This window comes from Chironomus tepperi, unplaced genomic scaffold (genome assembly GCF_022539635.2).
Source record: "Chironomus tepperi strain 1889 unplaced genomic scaffold, CSIRO-AGI_Ctep_v1 contig_13, whole genome shotgun sequence".
NCBI lineage: Eukaryota > Metazoa > Arthropoda > Insecta > Diptera > Chironomidae > Chironomus > Chironomus tepperi.
Genome location: NW_027226135.1, coordinates 1,691,566 through 1,707,111, shown reverse-complemented (window position 1 = coordinate 1,707,111; position 15,546 = coordinate 1,691,566). Strand labels below are relative to the sequence as shown.

General features: G+C 37.6%; 2 protein-coding genes across 2 annotated transcripts; one reads left to right on the top strand and one right to left on the bottom strand.

Moving 5' to 3' along the window:
* Nucleotides 1-757: 757 nt before the first annotated feature.
* On the bottom strand, nt 758-9,131 carry LOC139091233 (F-box/WD repeat-containing protein 5-like). The gene is made up of 5 exons (XM_070641196.1): nt 8,702-9,131; nt 3,207-3,584; nt 2,919-3,108; nt 1,178-2,109; nt 758-1,118 (listed from the first exon to the last, which is right to left on the bottom strand). The coding sequence occupies exons 1-5, from the start codon at nt 8,955-8,957 to the stop codon at nt 856-858; spliced, it is 2,019 nt and encodes a 672-aa protein (XP_070497297.1). The 5' UTR covers nt 8,958-9,131; the 3' UTR covers nt 758-855.
* Nucleotides 9,132-11,900: 2,769 nt separating this feature from the next.
* On the top strand, nt 11,901-15,219 carry LOC139090307 (uncharacterized). The gene is made up of 5 exons (XM_070640072.1): nt 11,901-12,054; nt 13,120-13,345; nt 13,404-14,008; nt 14,345-14,607; nt 14,755-15,219. Exons 2-5 carry the CDS (start codon nt 13,170-13,172, stop codon nt 14,977-14,979), a joined length of 1,269 nt encoding a protein of 422 aa, XP_070496173.1. The 5' UTR covers nt 11,901-12,054; nt 13,120-13,169; the 3' UTR covers nt 14,980-15,219.
* The last annotated feature ends 327 nt before the right edge of the window (nt 15,220-15,546 follow it).

The window sequence follows — 15,546 nt, the reverse complement described above, 5'->3', positions numbered from 1 at the left end:
AAGAATTTTTACCATAATTTAAGAAAATTGAGGCAATGTTCGACTTTTCCGAGGAATTTTTATCATAATATACAAAAATTAAGGCAAAGTTTGACATTTTCAAGAAATTTTCATTATAATTTAGGAAAATTGGGACAAAATTCGACTATTCCGAGAGATTTTTATCCAAAAATAAGAAATATGAGGAAAAATTCGACTTTTCCGAGGTTTATTCACTTAGGATTGAGAAAACTAAGGTGAAATTGGACTTTTTCCAAAGTGAAAATAGAATTTTCACGATTTTCCATTTAAGTGTTTGAGTTATAAATGATTGGCGGTATTTATATGTATTTATATGAAATACCGCGGTATTTGGCGGTATTTAGCGGTATTTGTATGTATACCGCGGTATTACCGCGGATTTTCTCAGCCTGGGAAGGTACACGGTGGAGAAATGACTGAAAATCCGGCCTCAAACCAGCCCGACGCAGACCTCAGATTCAGTTTCGGTAAAATCCAGTTTTAAGGTCAGAGTAAATTAGACTTAGGACATTTTGGACAGTTTTTTCTCCTTGTGGTTTTAGGGATGTGCCTTCTGAAATTCTAGACATTGCGAAGTTCTATTTATCACACTTCAAAGACCTGTTGCACCTAAGGTCCCAACCTTAGCCACGAACCGTATGTCGTGAGCGTTTTTGATCGAGACATACCACCAAGGTTGTGCAGGGACACTTAGGTTGCCTACCACTGATCTAAATCATCAATTAAACACAGCATATCCAATTTTTTTTTTTGTAATTTTATTAATCATACTTTTGGTTATTTCTCTCCAAAACTCAAAATTCAGGGTAAAAAAATAATAAAAAAAAATCTACTTTAATTAATGCTTTTGCCATCATTAGCTGTATACGTTGGTCGTTTCACTTCCTCTCCCTTCTTCTTAATATTCTTTAATCGTATTTCATTAGCACGTGACATTTCAGCTATTCCACGCTCCCTAATTGATGCTTGACTCCTCCATATCTTAATCTCATAGTCATCGGATGTCGAGATGAACATTTCGTTGTCTTTGGGATTGAATGCGACGGAATTGACGACATCATTGTGTGGGAATGAGGCTAGGCACATTCCATAGTATCCTAAAAAATGGAAGTAACATTTAGTCAAGTTCCAGACCTATTTATAGCTTTATACTTACTATCCCACAAGTACGCATGTCTATCCTCAGCACCCGATCCAACAAAGTCATCACAAACATCCAAAAAGATAAAAAAGCACTCAGTATTTGGTGTGTATGCCTTATGTGCCCTCAACATTGTCCCGACCTTCTTCAGCGTCTGCAAATCAATCACATGAATGTCAATTTCCTGTGATATTGGCGGCGGTTCCAATGGATTTGATATGACACAATTTTGTGGCCATGGACGTGAATTGACGTAAAGGAACCGATGATCGGGACTCAATCCCATACCAATGATGTGACCTTCGAGGTCAATTAAGGCATCGACACCGTCAAAGCGACTCGAGACGGAATCAAAATTTGCCCAATCTGGATCGGCTCGTAATTCTGGGAAGTGTTGGAACTGAAGTCGTGCTTCCTCGGGGCTTAGCTGCTCAATTATCTGCTGAAGTTCACGTCGTCGCTTTTGTAGTGCAATTCGTTCCTTAATAGGTGGACCTGGTTCGAGTTTTTTCGGGAAGCTTGTCTTGAGGACTCGCTTGAAGCCGATCTGATGTGGCGTGTAAGTTTTGGAACCGGTTGAGAATATTAAGTACTTTGGCTCATACAAGTCATCGTCGACATCCTCCTCATCAATTGCCATATCAACGTCTATAAAGTCATCAAGTTCTGATGATGATTCACTGAAATTCTCCTCAAGTTCCTTTCTGAACTCATCTGAGTAGTTGAATGGTCGATCATATCCAAAATTATCTTCAGAATTTGATGCATCTGGTACTGGAACTGATGCGGAGCCTGACGCTACTGGAGGTCGTGTTGTGAGATTCGACATTGGATTGCCTGGCTGATAAACAGTTTGATTATTCGATTGAGATGATGTTGATTGTTCACTGGTTGAATGATCTGGTGGTGGTGGGGTGCCATCGTCAAGCCATGGACATCTGGCGATCCTGAGAAGATGAAAAGGGGAAATTGGTTAATATTAAAGAGATGATGTAAGGCATGATTCGGCATGGAAAAGAAAACAATGACGCAAATCTGAGCACTTTTGATAGCTTTTGGTCCATTTTGATGAGAATTGCATGTTAAACCAGTCCTGGACAACCTTTTTTTGTGCTATGGCTCACTTTGACTCGGTAACGGCATGCGAGTTACCCTTGACTGTCCTAAATTGACAACATAGCTACACAATCCTATCCCTCATCCACATTTCTATATCTTTAATAGCTGCAACTCATTCAGTGTGTCTTGGAATGCAGGCTAAACTAGTCCTACGCCAACCCAATGCTCCTCTAAACTACGACACATAGGTTACCCACCTCTGCCTGAAACACTGTTGCAGGTTACCCACTGTCCACATAATGCTACCTTAGCTTTATATTCCTAGACCTTTTAGTACCATAAGTCATCTAAAGTGCCATGGTTCGTAGGGTACCCAACACTGTCCTAAACTTACTCCATGCCAACCCAATACTATCCTAGTTCTACATTCTTAAACATTTTAGCACGGCAAGTAATTCAATGTGTCGTGGTACGTTGGTTACCAACAACTGCCCTAGATTTACATTATGCAGTCCCAATGCTGTCCTAGCTCCAAATTTCTGGACCTTTTAGTCGTACAAGTCATCTAAAAATATATCACATAGGTGATTGACCTCTGCCCCAAATCGACACCATATCCATGCAATTCTAGCCTAAATCCACAACTCTGAACACCATACCCACTCAATGTTCCCCCCTAAATCCCCAATATACTCACATCAAATTCCTAATTGACGATGCATTTCTGTTGTAGAAATTCAAAAATTCCTTCATTACTGGCACATTTTCATTGTCAATTTCTTGATTTGCTTTGCTTATCCAAATTGTTGATTTCGAGACGAGATGAGCGAGCCACTTGAGGTCACCGGAGAGGATGTGTTGATTGGATAGCCAGCATCCAAATATGTCTACAATTATAATTAAGAAATTTGTATGAATTTGGGTAAAAATTGAAGAGGAGGGGGTTAGGGGAGGGGTTTGACCCCATAAACCATTAAATACCCACCATAAGGCTTCGACTGCACCCTCGCCCTCAAATGAAATCCATCAGCCAAGCTAAAAACAGCAATTTCACCAGATGTTGAGTTAAAGCTACCAAAATGTACGCCAGACACAAGCAGTAAGCTGTCAGATCGGTTCCATTGTGAGAATTGTGTGTATTTCCAACTTAATGTCTTCATATCATATTTGTGCTTCAGTTGTGCTGGAAAGTCTGATGTCCAAACAATCACAAAGCCATCTTTTGAGCACGTACTGAATAGTTTACCATTGTTACTGAAGCTCACGTGTAAGACTTGATGTGAATGCTCGGTGAGTACTTCGGTGAGAATTAAAGGCACATTGTCGACTAAGCGTTTGTATTCGTTGTACCAATTGTCGGTGTCTGGAAATGAGATGGAGAATGTTGAGGAATTAAATATTGGTTATTGTGGTGTTATATTTGGGTTTGGTTGTGATGGAGTTGGTTGATTGTCATCTGGATGACCTCATTTAGTGTTTAGATTAAATTAGGAATTTTGAGGATTTTTCCAATTTTATTCGGAATTTTCGGTTTTTATTCGGATTTTATTCGGAATTATTCGGATTTATTCGAGAATATTCGGATTTATTCGGGAGTTTTCGAACATTTTCGGATTTTACTAGGGACTTTTTTCGTATTTAATTCGGGATTGTTCAGATTTTTCGGACTTTGTCGCATTTTATTCGGGATTTTTCAGATTCTATTCGGGAGTTTTCGGACTTTTTCGGGATTATTCGGACTTTTTCGGGACTGTTCGGACTTTTTCGGATTTTATTCGGGATTTTCTGGAGATATTTGATTCTATTTGTGAATCTTTAGATTTGTTCGGGAGTTTTCGGACTTTTATGGATTTTATTTGAGAATCTTCGGATTTGTTCGGGAATCTTCATATTTATTCGAGATTTTTCGGACTTTGTTCGGGATTTTTTCGGGATTATTCAGAATTTTTTCGGATTTCATTCGGAATTGTTCGGAATTTTTGGATTATATCGGATTTTATTCGGGATTTTTTGGATTTGTTCGGAAGTTTTCGGACTTTTTCGGGATTATTCGGACTTTTTCGGTAATTTTCGGATTTTTTGAGCCTTTTCGGATTCAATCCTAAATATCCAAACCCTATCGAACCCATCCTATCCAATTGCATCCCGCTTTTTGCTCCTCAACTGTCAACAATCAAGTCAAAAACCTCATTTTTTCTTTTTTTAAAAATTTTAATCCAACAGTCATCAAGTCGTCACATATTCAGCATGTTTACATTGTTCTTTATTTACCTCAAAGTCTACACGATCATCAGATAATTTATGAATGAATGAAGCGTCACAATATCCACAACTACAACCAGTGTTGATCGTTTGACACGTGCATGTATTGTTGCGTGTGAAATTTGTGACTTTTTTTCACAACTTGGTGCTAATTTAGCTCATCAAACAAATATTACATAAATTGAGTAGCACAACTGAGTGGCTATCGATTAAAGGGAAAATCAATTAGATTTAATTGAGGTCGTTTTAATTGTGTTTAATGCAAAAACAATCTGAATTTTTATTGGATGTTATTGGCTTTTTAATTAAAATGATAATTTTTTAAAGGTTTTTGGTATTGTTTGTGAGAGTTTTGAGTTATTGGCTGGTCAGATTTTGGAGCAGGGTGTCAAGTATTGAATAGGTTCATTGGATATGCAGGATATGATGTGAAATTCAGCAAAAAGTGATCCAAAATGCTTTAAAATTGTTAAAAATTCTCAAAAATTCATCAAAGTTTAGTTAAAATTGACCAAAAAATTCCAAAAAAAATTGTCAAAATTTAGGAATTTTTTTTTGAATTTTTGTCCAAACGGGTCAAGGGTTAAGGGATAATTTGACCCCCCAGTCTCCCCCCCAGTTTCCCCCGAGTCTTCCCCTAGTCTCCCCCAGTCTCCCCATAGTCTCCCTTGATAGACCCCCTTATGGTGTCACTTAATTACAGCTTGACCCGCATCCGATTATGAATCACTTATTCACTCACAAACCAGACAAATTCACGTGTTTATTAGAAATTTACAACTCTTTTATTAATCCAGTGGTGCTCAACCTTTAATTTTTGACGGCACACCTTGATGGTAAGCCTGGTTCGAATCCATACACGACACACGATTCATACCATTCTCATGAATTTGTAAGTGTACCGCATCACAAAGGTTGTCCACCTCTGCATTAAACAGTTCCCATATATTCTCAATTAGCAATTCATATTCAATATTTATATTCATCACTTCCAACCCCTATTAGCATTCAAGCTTTACAAAAGTGACTAACAAATAATTATTGACATCATAACAAAGTAATGATCGTGTGCTTGAATCAGAATTGCTCATTAAGTTCTGTGAATCGGCATGACTTGATTCATCACAATTTTTACAGATTCATCAGATGTGTGACTTGCGACTTGACCTTGGAGGTTTGATGGCTCATGCATTTATTAAATTATCTTATTATTACCCAAATCAGAATTTTACAGTCGATTTATTTTCCCAAGTTAATTGAGTTCTTGTCATTGAACTCGTGTGAGTTGGTTTAAAGGCCTCAAGTCAGTGGTGGGGAAACTGTGAGCTGCGGCATACTTGTGCGCGGCCCAATAATGCTTGGAAAAGCCATGAACTGTATGTTGTGTTCAGTTTTAGTCGAGGCTAACCATCAAGGTGTGGCACGAAAAACCGAAGGTTGTCCACAACTGTCTTGAATAGTCGATTGGGGTCGTTCACTTAGTATGGAGCGCTCTTAAGGGGATTTGGGCGATTACCCACTGTCACAAATGCCCACTGGCACAAAAGCCCACTGTCACAAAAGCCCACTGGCACAAAAGCCCACTGACACAAAATCCCACTGATATAAAAGGCCATTGGTCAAATGGCGCAATAGTAGGGATGCGGAGGATAGGCCAAGATTTGTAGGGTTCGCCCAGATGCGCAGGGTTGCTGCAGGCCGGCAGTTTTCTGTATCTATGCATCTATGCATCTATGTGCATCTAATTTTGGCAAACCCTAAAGATTTGTGAGTTTGTGACGTCTCAAGCAATGACATGTTGTTCCATAGAGATTGTGTTAAGGAATTTGGGCAAACAAAGTTGGCATGTCGGAACCGGTCAGTACCGAAACGACGAACAACTTCTAACTGCAGGCGCCCATTGCTGGCAATTGTTTCCGACGGCCAATTTTTGAGGGGAAGAAACCTAAAAGGTCAACATTTGCCGAATTTTTGCGTTACGTAACTAGTGAACAGCCCCTAATTCCAACCCAACTTCTTGATTTTTAAGCTCAACAATCTTATAATGATCAACTCTAAAAATTATTCTTTGTTTGGCTATCTACGCTTAATTTATATACATATATATATAATCGTGACTTTCTTCTTATCAAATTGAGACAGTAAATGTTTATAAACTTTAAAGATCTGAAAGATTTGCGATACCTTTTTGTTCTACTTTTAATGTATATAAAGTAGGTATCAATATATCAATCTTGATGAATGTATCTGATTGCAAGAGGGGGTAAAGGAATGGATTCGGAGCAGCACAGCTGTAAATTACAAGCATATGGACAATGAGCCGTTTGATACCAATGAGATCACTGGGTATGTTAGGCATATAGGCTTGTATTTTATGACAAAGTGCTTGCTAGGGCACGGCTACATTGGCGGGTCAACAGTTTCATGTTAAATTGCCCGGGTAACACCATAAAGGCTGATTTTGATTGTGTTACTCGGGAATGGAACTAAAATGCCATCACAAAATGCGTCACAGTCAACTTCGAGTTTGAATGATTCAAGTTCCAAATTTAATCCATCAAGTCGGTTAATTGACCGCGAAACTGCATTCGACACCCGACTCATGAGTCATGACACACAGTTTGGACAGCACTGTCTTAAGCTTTACGTAATTTCCGAACATTCCCTTGTTACTGGCCTTATATATTATCAAAATCCATCTAAAAACTCGCCAAAATCCACAAATATTCAAACATATCGCTTCCTCATTATCCTTCATCATCATCATCATTCTTGTCTCAAACTTAATTTTGAGCAATTTTAACTCAAATAAGCACCAAAATCAAGTTTTTTTAGATTTGACCTACACAAACTACTAAAGCACAAGATCGGTTAAGAATTGCCGCTTGTTGTGACCTTGCCAAAAAAATTCACATCGCTACGGAAATCGCAAGTCTGTTGTAGCTTAACACATTTACACAAAAATAAGAGAAGAGAGTCATTGACTTTAATTACTTTATGATTTAATACAGTCGGGAATTTGAGTATAGAATTAAGGCAGAGTGTGGCCGTCTCAAATTCGAGTTTTTCGACATTAGATTGTCGAAAAATTCGAACATTTCGAACTCAACTTATTTTAAAATACAAATTTCTGTTACGAAGAAAAATAAAAGTAACGGTCATAAAAAATTTGAATATTAACGACAAAAAATATTTTTTGAAAAAAATTAACGGTTATCTTTGAGAAAGCCACACTCTGAATTAAGGTTTGATGGGGACATATAGATAAGGACATTTGGACATGAGGATTGGACATGGGGTTAGGGTTGGCACATGAGGATGAGACATGGAAATGGGAAGGAACATGAGGATGGGGCTTGGATTTGGAATTGGGAAATGGGGATGGGTATGGAACATGAGGATGGGGATGGGAAATGAGACATGATAATTAGACATTGGGCTGTGACATTTGGATGAGACATGAGGAATGGGACATGGGGACTTTGACATGGGGAAACGATAAATGAAGAATTGGACATGGGAAATGGGACGTGAGGATGTGACCTTGGGTTGGAAAATGGGTATTGGACATGGTGATTGGACATGGTGATTGGACATAGGGCATGGGGTAAAGGACATGAAATTGAGAAATGAGGTTGGGACTTGAGAATGGGACATGGGGAAACTGGACATGGGGAACTTTACATGGACAATGGGACATGGGGAAACTGGACATGAGGAGGAATGGGACATGGAGCAATGAGACATGGGGTAATGAGACATGGGGTAATGAGACATGGGGTAATGAGACATGGGGTAATGAGACATGGGGCAATGGGACATGGGGCAATGGGACATGGGGCAATGGGACATGGGGAATTGAAAATGGGTATTGGTCATGGGGAAACGCGAAATAAGGAGTGGGAAATGGGGAGAAAATTGAAGAATATTGTCCAAAAATAGAGGGAGTAGGGGTTGGTTGCCCCCTGCATATGTCTCTGGATGTCTATGGATGGAGGGTATGAATGTAGATTTTTACTCAATTTTAAGAGAATATTTGGCTGCATTTCATACGATTTATTGGTCAATGACTTCAATATTCACTAAATTACGGTCCATACAGTGTTGGGAACCGAAGGAGTGATCAAAAAACGATCCAGACCTGCTGTCCAGATGACAAGCATCCAAACAATCCAGACATAAACCTCATCTGCTCCTAAATAATCAACAAATACTCACTTGGCTTCAATTTAATTCCTCTTTCGACTTTAAAATCCTCACGAAACTTTGACCTCCACAGCAGTGTATCTCGCGACACATAATGCCATCGTCTGCAACATTCCGAACAATTTAATATCTCCCGCGCTGATAACAATGAAAATATTTTAATTAACACATTTTCAGGCAAATTTGCCCAATCTGATGTCTCAAATTCATTTTGTCTCCTTTCACTTTTTAACTTTTTCAATACTTGATGCATATCATCATATTCCATGCTTAACACTTAATATTTCATTAATCACACATCCAATTATAGCTGTGACTTAATCGTTACTTTATATACAACTGAATTAAAATTAAAATAAAGTTTTTAAAAAATTTGAAATTTTTTTCTACGACGATATTTATATAAAAAAAAAATAAAAGTTGTGATCGCTCGCGAGAGAGGAAAAAGTTCGTCTAACAATAATAGCAAAACAAAAACAAACACAGACTGTAAGGTGAGAATGAGGGGTGTGAATGTATGAATGTGTTTGAAACTTTTTTTGACCGTTAATTTTTTGATTCAATTCAAAATAATTTTAGAAAGTTCTGTGTAGGTTTTGATTACTTATTCTGGAATTTTGAGATCGCATCAAGTCTACTTGAGCAAATTTTAGAATTGCATCAAGTCAACTTGATCGATTTTCAGCATTACATCAAGTCAATTTGAGCTAATTTTAGCATTGCGTCAAGTCAACTTGAGAGAATTTCAAACATTTACTCAAGTCAACTTGAGTGAATTTTCAGCATCACATTAAGTCAACTTGAGCAAATTTCAGCGTCGAATCAAGTCAACTTGAGAGAATTTTAATTTTTCATCAAGTCAACTTGAGAGAATTTCATCATTTTTTCATGTCAACTTGAGTGAAATTTCAGCAATCCATTAAATCAACTTGAGCAAAATTCTGCATCATATCAAGGCAACTTGAACAAATTTAAGTTGAATTCAACTTGAGAAAAATTCAGATTTACATCAAATCAACTTGAGTGAATATCAGCATCGCCTCAAGTCAAGTTGAGCAAAATTCAGCATTTCATAATGTTAATTTTAGCTTGTTCTAGTTAACTTGAACTGATTTAGTCGAATAAAGTCCAGTTGAGTTAAATTTGAGTCAAATTGAGTTGAATTTGAGTCAAGTTGAGTTGAATTTGAGTCAAGTTGAGTTGAATTTGAGTCAAGTTGAGTTGAATTTGAGTCAATTTGAGTTGAATTTGTGTCAAGTTGAGTTGAAATTGTGTCAAGTTGAGTAGAATTTGAGTCAAATTGAATTGAATTTAAGTCAAGTTGAGTTAAATTTGAATCAAATTGAGTTAAAATTGAAACAAGTTGAGTTGAATGTGAATCAAGTCGAGTTGAATTTGAGTCAAATTGAGTTGAATTTGAGTCAAGTTGAGTTGACTTTGAGTCAAGTTGAGTTGAATTTGAGTCAAGTTGAGTTGAATTGACGTAAATGGATTAAATATAGTCAAATTGATGGTAATTGAATCAATTTTAGTAAAATTTAGTGTTCAAAATTTTTAATTTCACTCTTGAGAGCGAAAATCAAAGGAGTCGAATTGAATAAAAAAACTCTTATTTTTATTTTACTCTTGAGCGAAATTGATCAATTTTCCTCACGCTCCTGAGAGCGAAATTTTTTATTTCACTCCCAAAAAATTTCACTCCCAGGAGCAGGAGTGAAATTCTGAATTTCGCTCTCAAGAGCAGGAGCGAAATTAAATGTATGGAAAAATATTTTGGTGATTATTGGCCGTTATTGGCAATCATTTGATTATTTCCGGAGTCCAGAAAGGTTACTTTCTTTTATGTTTGGACCCAAGCTGTTATTTTAAGAATTAGTCATGAACTTTCAATGTCTGGAAGTACTTCCTTTTACCATTTTTCTATGCCAAAATAACAAATTGTATGAAAATTCTCAAAAAGGAAGTCAATAATGATGCAAAAGTTGTGCTATTGCAAAGTTCGCTCTAAAATCGACCACCTTGTGCATTTGGAAGTGAGGAACTGACTATATCCAGTGCCTGAACTTCCAAATACTTCATTTTCTTAAATTTCGATCCCAGTAACATTTTCGAACTTTTTTGAAAAATATGCGGAATCGACCACTTCTGCTAGTTCCAGCACGAATTTTGATGCTTCTATCCACTTTAGATGATCCAAATTACCCAATAGCCCTATAAAATGTTCAAAAAGTCAATGATTCCTATGCTTAATATCATTTTTTCTTGAGAATTTCGTTATAAGATATTTCTTACTGGAATTGCAAAGGAAATAGGTGACTTTTTTGAACATTTTATTGGGCTATTGAGTAATATGGATCATCTAAAGTGGATAGAAGCATCAAAATTCGTGCTGGAACTAACGGAAGTGGTCGGTTCCACATGTTTTTCAAAAAAGTTCAAAAATGGAATTAGGATCGATATTTAAGAAAATGAAGTTTTTGGAAGTTCAGGCACTGGATATAGTCAGTTCCTCACTTCCAAATACACAAGGTTGTCATTTTACAGCAAACTTTGCAATAGCACAACTTTTGCATCATTATTGTCTTCCTTTTGAAAATTTTCATACAGTTTGTTATTTTGGCATAGAAAAATGGTAAAAGGAAGTACTTCCAGACCTTAAAAGTTCATGTCTAATACTTAAAATGACAACCTGGATTCAAACATAAAAGAAAGTTACCTTTCTGGATTTCGGAAACAATCAAATAATTGCCAATAACGGCCAATAACCACCAAAATATTTTCCATACATTCAATTTCTCTCCTGCTCTTGAGAGCGAAATTCAGAATTTCACTCTTGCTCCTGGGAGTGAAATTTTTTTGGAGTGAAATAAAAAATTTCGCTCTCAGGAGCGTGAGGAAAATTGATCAATTTCGCTCAAGAGTAAAATAAAAATAAGAGTTTTTTTATTCAATTCGACTCCTTTGATTTTCGCTCTCAAGAGTGAAATTAAAAATTTTAAACACTAGTAAAATTTAACTAAATTGAGTTAAGTTGACTTGCTGTCAAGTTCCAAAACCCTCAAAATCCACCAAATTCCCCTCTTTTTCCCACAATTCCGCAATCTTCTTTATATCTCATCCTCATTGTTTATCACTAACATTACTCCACGTATCAATCAGCTGTTTGCAATTCTACATCCTACATTTGTATTCGTGAGAATATTTCAAAACAACAAAAAAAATCTTTCAAGTTTCGCTCATTTCAACTTATCGTCTGTCGCATTTCGGACGTTGTTAGTTGATTGTGAATGTTGTCGCTTTCTAATATTTTTTTGTTAAGCAGTCTTATCGATAAGTTCTCGCCAAACTACCGCCACGTCACTACGGTAAGTAAATTATTAAATAATAAGACACTTGTGTGCAATTAGATTTTCATCAAGTCAAGTGAATTTGATTGAGGAAGTTTAGACTTGTAAAATTCCATTTATTGTTCAGCTATTGATGTAAGTGGATGTTTATTGACATTAATTGATGTAGTGAGTTATTTGAGGATTTAAAAAGTTGGTTTTGTAGAAAGTTTGAGTTTTTAAGGTTTTGATGATTTTGTCTTGTATCTTAAATTACAAATGTCAAGGACAAATAGGAATTAGAAACTGAACAAAATGTGATTTAATCCAGATCATGTCGCACAGTCGCTATGTCATTAAATCGCTCAGTCGCTCGGTCGTTAAGCCGCTCGATCGCTCATTCTCTCGGCTGCTCAGTCGCTCCGTCACTCGGTTGCTCAGTCATTCAATTGCTCGGTCATTCGGTTGCTCAGTTACTCGGTTGCTCAGTCACTAGGTCACTCAGTCACTTAGTGGCTCAGTCACTCGGTTGTTCAATCACTAAATTGCTCAGTCACTTAGTGGCTCAGTCACTCGATTGCTCTGTCATTCGGTTGCTCAGTCATTCGATTGCTCAGTCTTTATGCAGTTCAGACACTTGGTCGCTCAGTCATTCGGTTGCTCAGTCACTCGGTTGCTCAATCACTAAATTGCTCAGTCACTTAGTGGCTCAGTCACTCGATTGCTCTGTCATTCGGTTGCTCAGTCATTCGATTGCTCAGTCTTTATGCAGTTCAGACACTTGGTCGCTCAGTTATTCGGTTGCTCAGTTGCTCGGATGCTCAGTCACTCGGTTGCCCAATCACTCGGTCACTCAGTCACTTGGTTGCTCAGTCACTCGGTAGCTCAGTCACTCGGTTGCTCAGTCATTCGGTTGCTCAGTCACTCGAACGCTTAGCCTTTCAGTTGCTTGGTCGCTTTTTTGTCTTGGAAAGATGCAGGTGTGTCATACGTCTAGATCAAGTCTATCAACCAATCAATTCCTTATCTATAACCCCCCAATTCCCAAAAAACAACACATATCCACAATATTCAATAATTCCATGATTCCTTATCAATTTCTAGATAACTTCAAATTCACAGCACTAAAAAAAGCTCAATTTTCCATCCAAAAAATGTCACTCGATCTCATTTCACCGAACTTTACCGAAGAGCATATGAATGAAATCATTCGGAAATTTGGCGGTGTTAAGTACACATCGTGGGCATTTGAAGGAAATGCCGGTAAGAAAGGTGATGGATACTTGAGTGTGGTCTATAAAGTTGTTGTGACTGGTGTGGATGACAAGGGGTAAGTTGTGGATTATTACTGAATTTCGCCATAATTTCATGGATTTTTCCAAATGCAGGAACTCCTTCGACGTCCACGTCATCATCAAAACATCCCCAAAGAGCATCGCCCGTCGCAAAACCTTCCGATCAGCTGACTTCTTCCGTAATGAAATCAATTTCTACAATTCCGTCATATCCAAATTCATCGAGTTCCAGTCAGTCAAAAAGGACGCAAAATATCCATTCAATGAGATGTCAGTGTGCCTTGTGTCCCATCTGGACGGTGAAAATGACTTCCTGGTTATGGAAAATTTAAACATGTGCGGCTATCACACAACATCACGTCAACAAGCTATGGACATTAATTTATGTCGACTGATCATGCAGACACTTGGTCGATTCCATGGATTGTCGTTTATCATTCGCGATCAGAGTCCAAAGATGTTTGAGGACATGGCAGCGGCACTTGAGGAGACTTACTATTCAGATAGACTTAAGCCTTGGTATAATGACTTTATTAATAAGCAAATTGACATTGCTATGGATGCAGTTTGTAAGATTTATGGTGGAACTGATGTTGAGGTGAAGGCGAGGAAGTTCCTGACGGAAGGAAGCTTGTTTGATAAGATGGTGCAGCTGGCGCATACCAGGAATCGATATAGTGTCCTTGGACATGGTGATTGTGAGTATTTGTGCCTTAATATCCAGTATGTAGCTCCTTATTCCTTCCTATTCCATCCTATTCCTTCCTATTCCTTCCTATTCCTTCCTATTCCTTCCTATTCCTTCCTATTCCTTCCTATTCCTTCCTATTCCTTCCTATTCCTTCCTATTCCTTCCTATTCCTTCCTATTCCTTCCTATTCCTTCCTATTCCTTCCTATTCCTTCCTATTCCTTCCTATTCCTTCCTATTCCTTCCTATTCCTTCTCATGTGCATCTTACCCTACCAAAGTGCACCATGCCACTGGCCAGACTGCCTATAACTGCCTTAATGCCCAAATTCCTCTAATTTTCAGGCTGGACACCAAACTTCCTCGTCCATACAATCAACACAAATGGAAAGGACATTCCAGTTAAGGCAAAAATGATTGATTTTCAACTGTCGAGATATGCATCGCCGGCATTGGACATAACGTTCTTTTTGTACTCGTGCACAAGTGAGGAATTGAGGGTTCAGTATTATGATGACCTGATGAAGACTTATCACACAAGTTTGAGTGACATTATTAAGGATTTTGGATCAAATCCGGAATTTTTGTTTCCATATTCGGCGTTGGAGGTGAGTTGAAGGTCAGGATTGTCCATACTGTGTGGTAAGGCACATCAGTAGGGGTATCAGCATCCCTAAGCCTCACTCAAGCCTGACTATGTCCCTGGACAGTCTGAAAAAATCCCTAAAAATTGACAATTTTCTCCCAAATTCCAGAACGAAATGAAGCAGTTCGGCAAATTCGGTGTCGGTATGGGAATTGAGTCAATTCCATTCAGTCTTATGGATGACAGTGAGACTGCTGATTTGGATCAAATAGAAGGTGATGATGCAGTTCCGATTACGGATGTTTGGATATTGAAGAGACTTGAAAATGAAAATGATCAAAGACGATTGGCTAACATCTTTAAGCATGCAGTTGATTGTGGATTTTTGGATTAAATTGTGGATTGCAATTTGGTCAATTTTTTGCCATTTTTGAACAAAATCGACCAATGCCGAATAGCACAAAATGATTGATCGATCAAAAATCCGGGCTCAAGCTTGAGTGACTAAAACTTGAAGTCGGATTCGGTTATAAGCCTGAGAGACTAGCTCAATGTCACGCTGGCTTGAACCCGGATTTTAAAACGATCAATCAACTTGTGCCATTTGGGAATTGAGGATGTAACGGAATTTAATTTATAATAAAAAAAGAAAATATTTTATTGGAACAATTGCAATAAAAATGATGAATTTTGAATTATTTAAATTTTGGAAACATCCGTAAATTATTTACCGCTTATAAGAATCATCATAGTTGCTGTTGAGCTCATGAAAATTAACTATCGATGAACATCACCATCAAGCTTGCTCTCTGCAGTCAATTTGAGCTCCCAAGATGCTTAGATCTTTAATTTTTAAATCCCATTCAGAACCTTGCAAATGTTTGGATTATTTAACATTTCAATGGTTCTGTTGCACATAAACAAACTCAAAAACATAACACAGAATGTTTACAAATTTAAA

Coding starts and splice junctions, on each gene's coding strand:
- LOC139091233 (XM_070641196.1), bottom strand. CDS start 8,957: ATGGAATATGATGATATGCATCAAGTATTGAAAAAGTTAAAAAGTGAA. Junction 3,585..8,701: donor AGGAATTAAATTGAAGCCAA/GTGAGTATTTGT, acceptor TCTCATTTCCAG/ACACCGACAATTGGTACAAC. Junction 3,109..3,206: donor GGTGCAGTCGAAGCCTTATG/GTGGGTATTTAA, acceptor TTATAATTGTAG/ACATATTTGGATGCTGGCTA.
- LOC139090307 (XM_070640072.1), top strand. CDS start 13,170: ATGTCACTCGATCTCATTTCACCGAACTTTACCGAAGAGCATATGAAT. Junction 14,009..14,344: donor TGTCCTTGGACATGGTGATT/GTGAGTATTTGT, acceptor TCTAATTTTCAG/GCTGGACACCAAACTTCCTC. Junction 14,608..14,754: donor TTCCATATTCGGCGTTGGAG/GTGAGTTGAAGG, acceptor CCCAAATTCCAG/AACGAAATGAAGCAGTTCGG.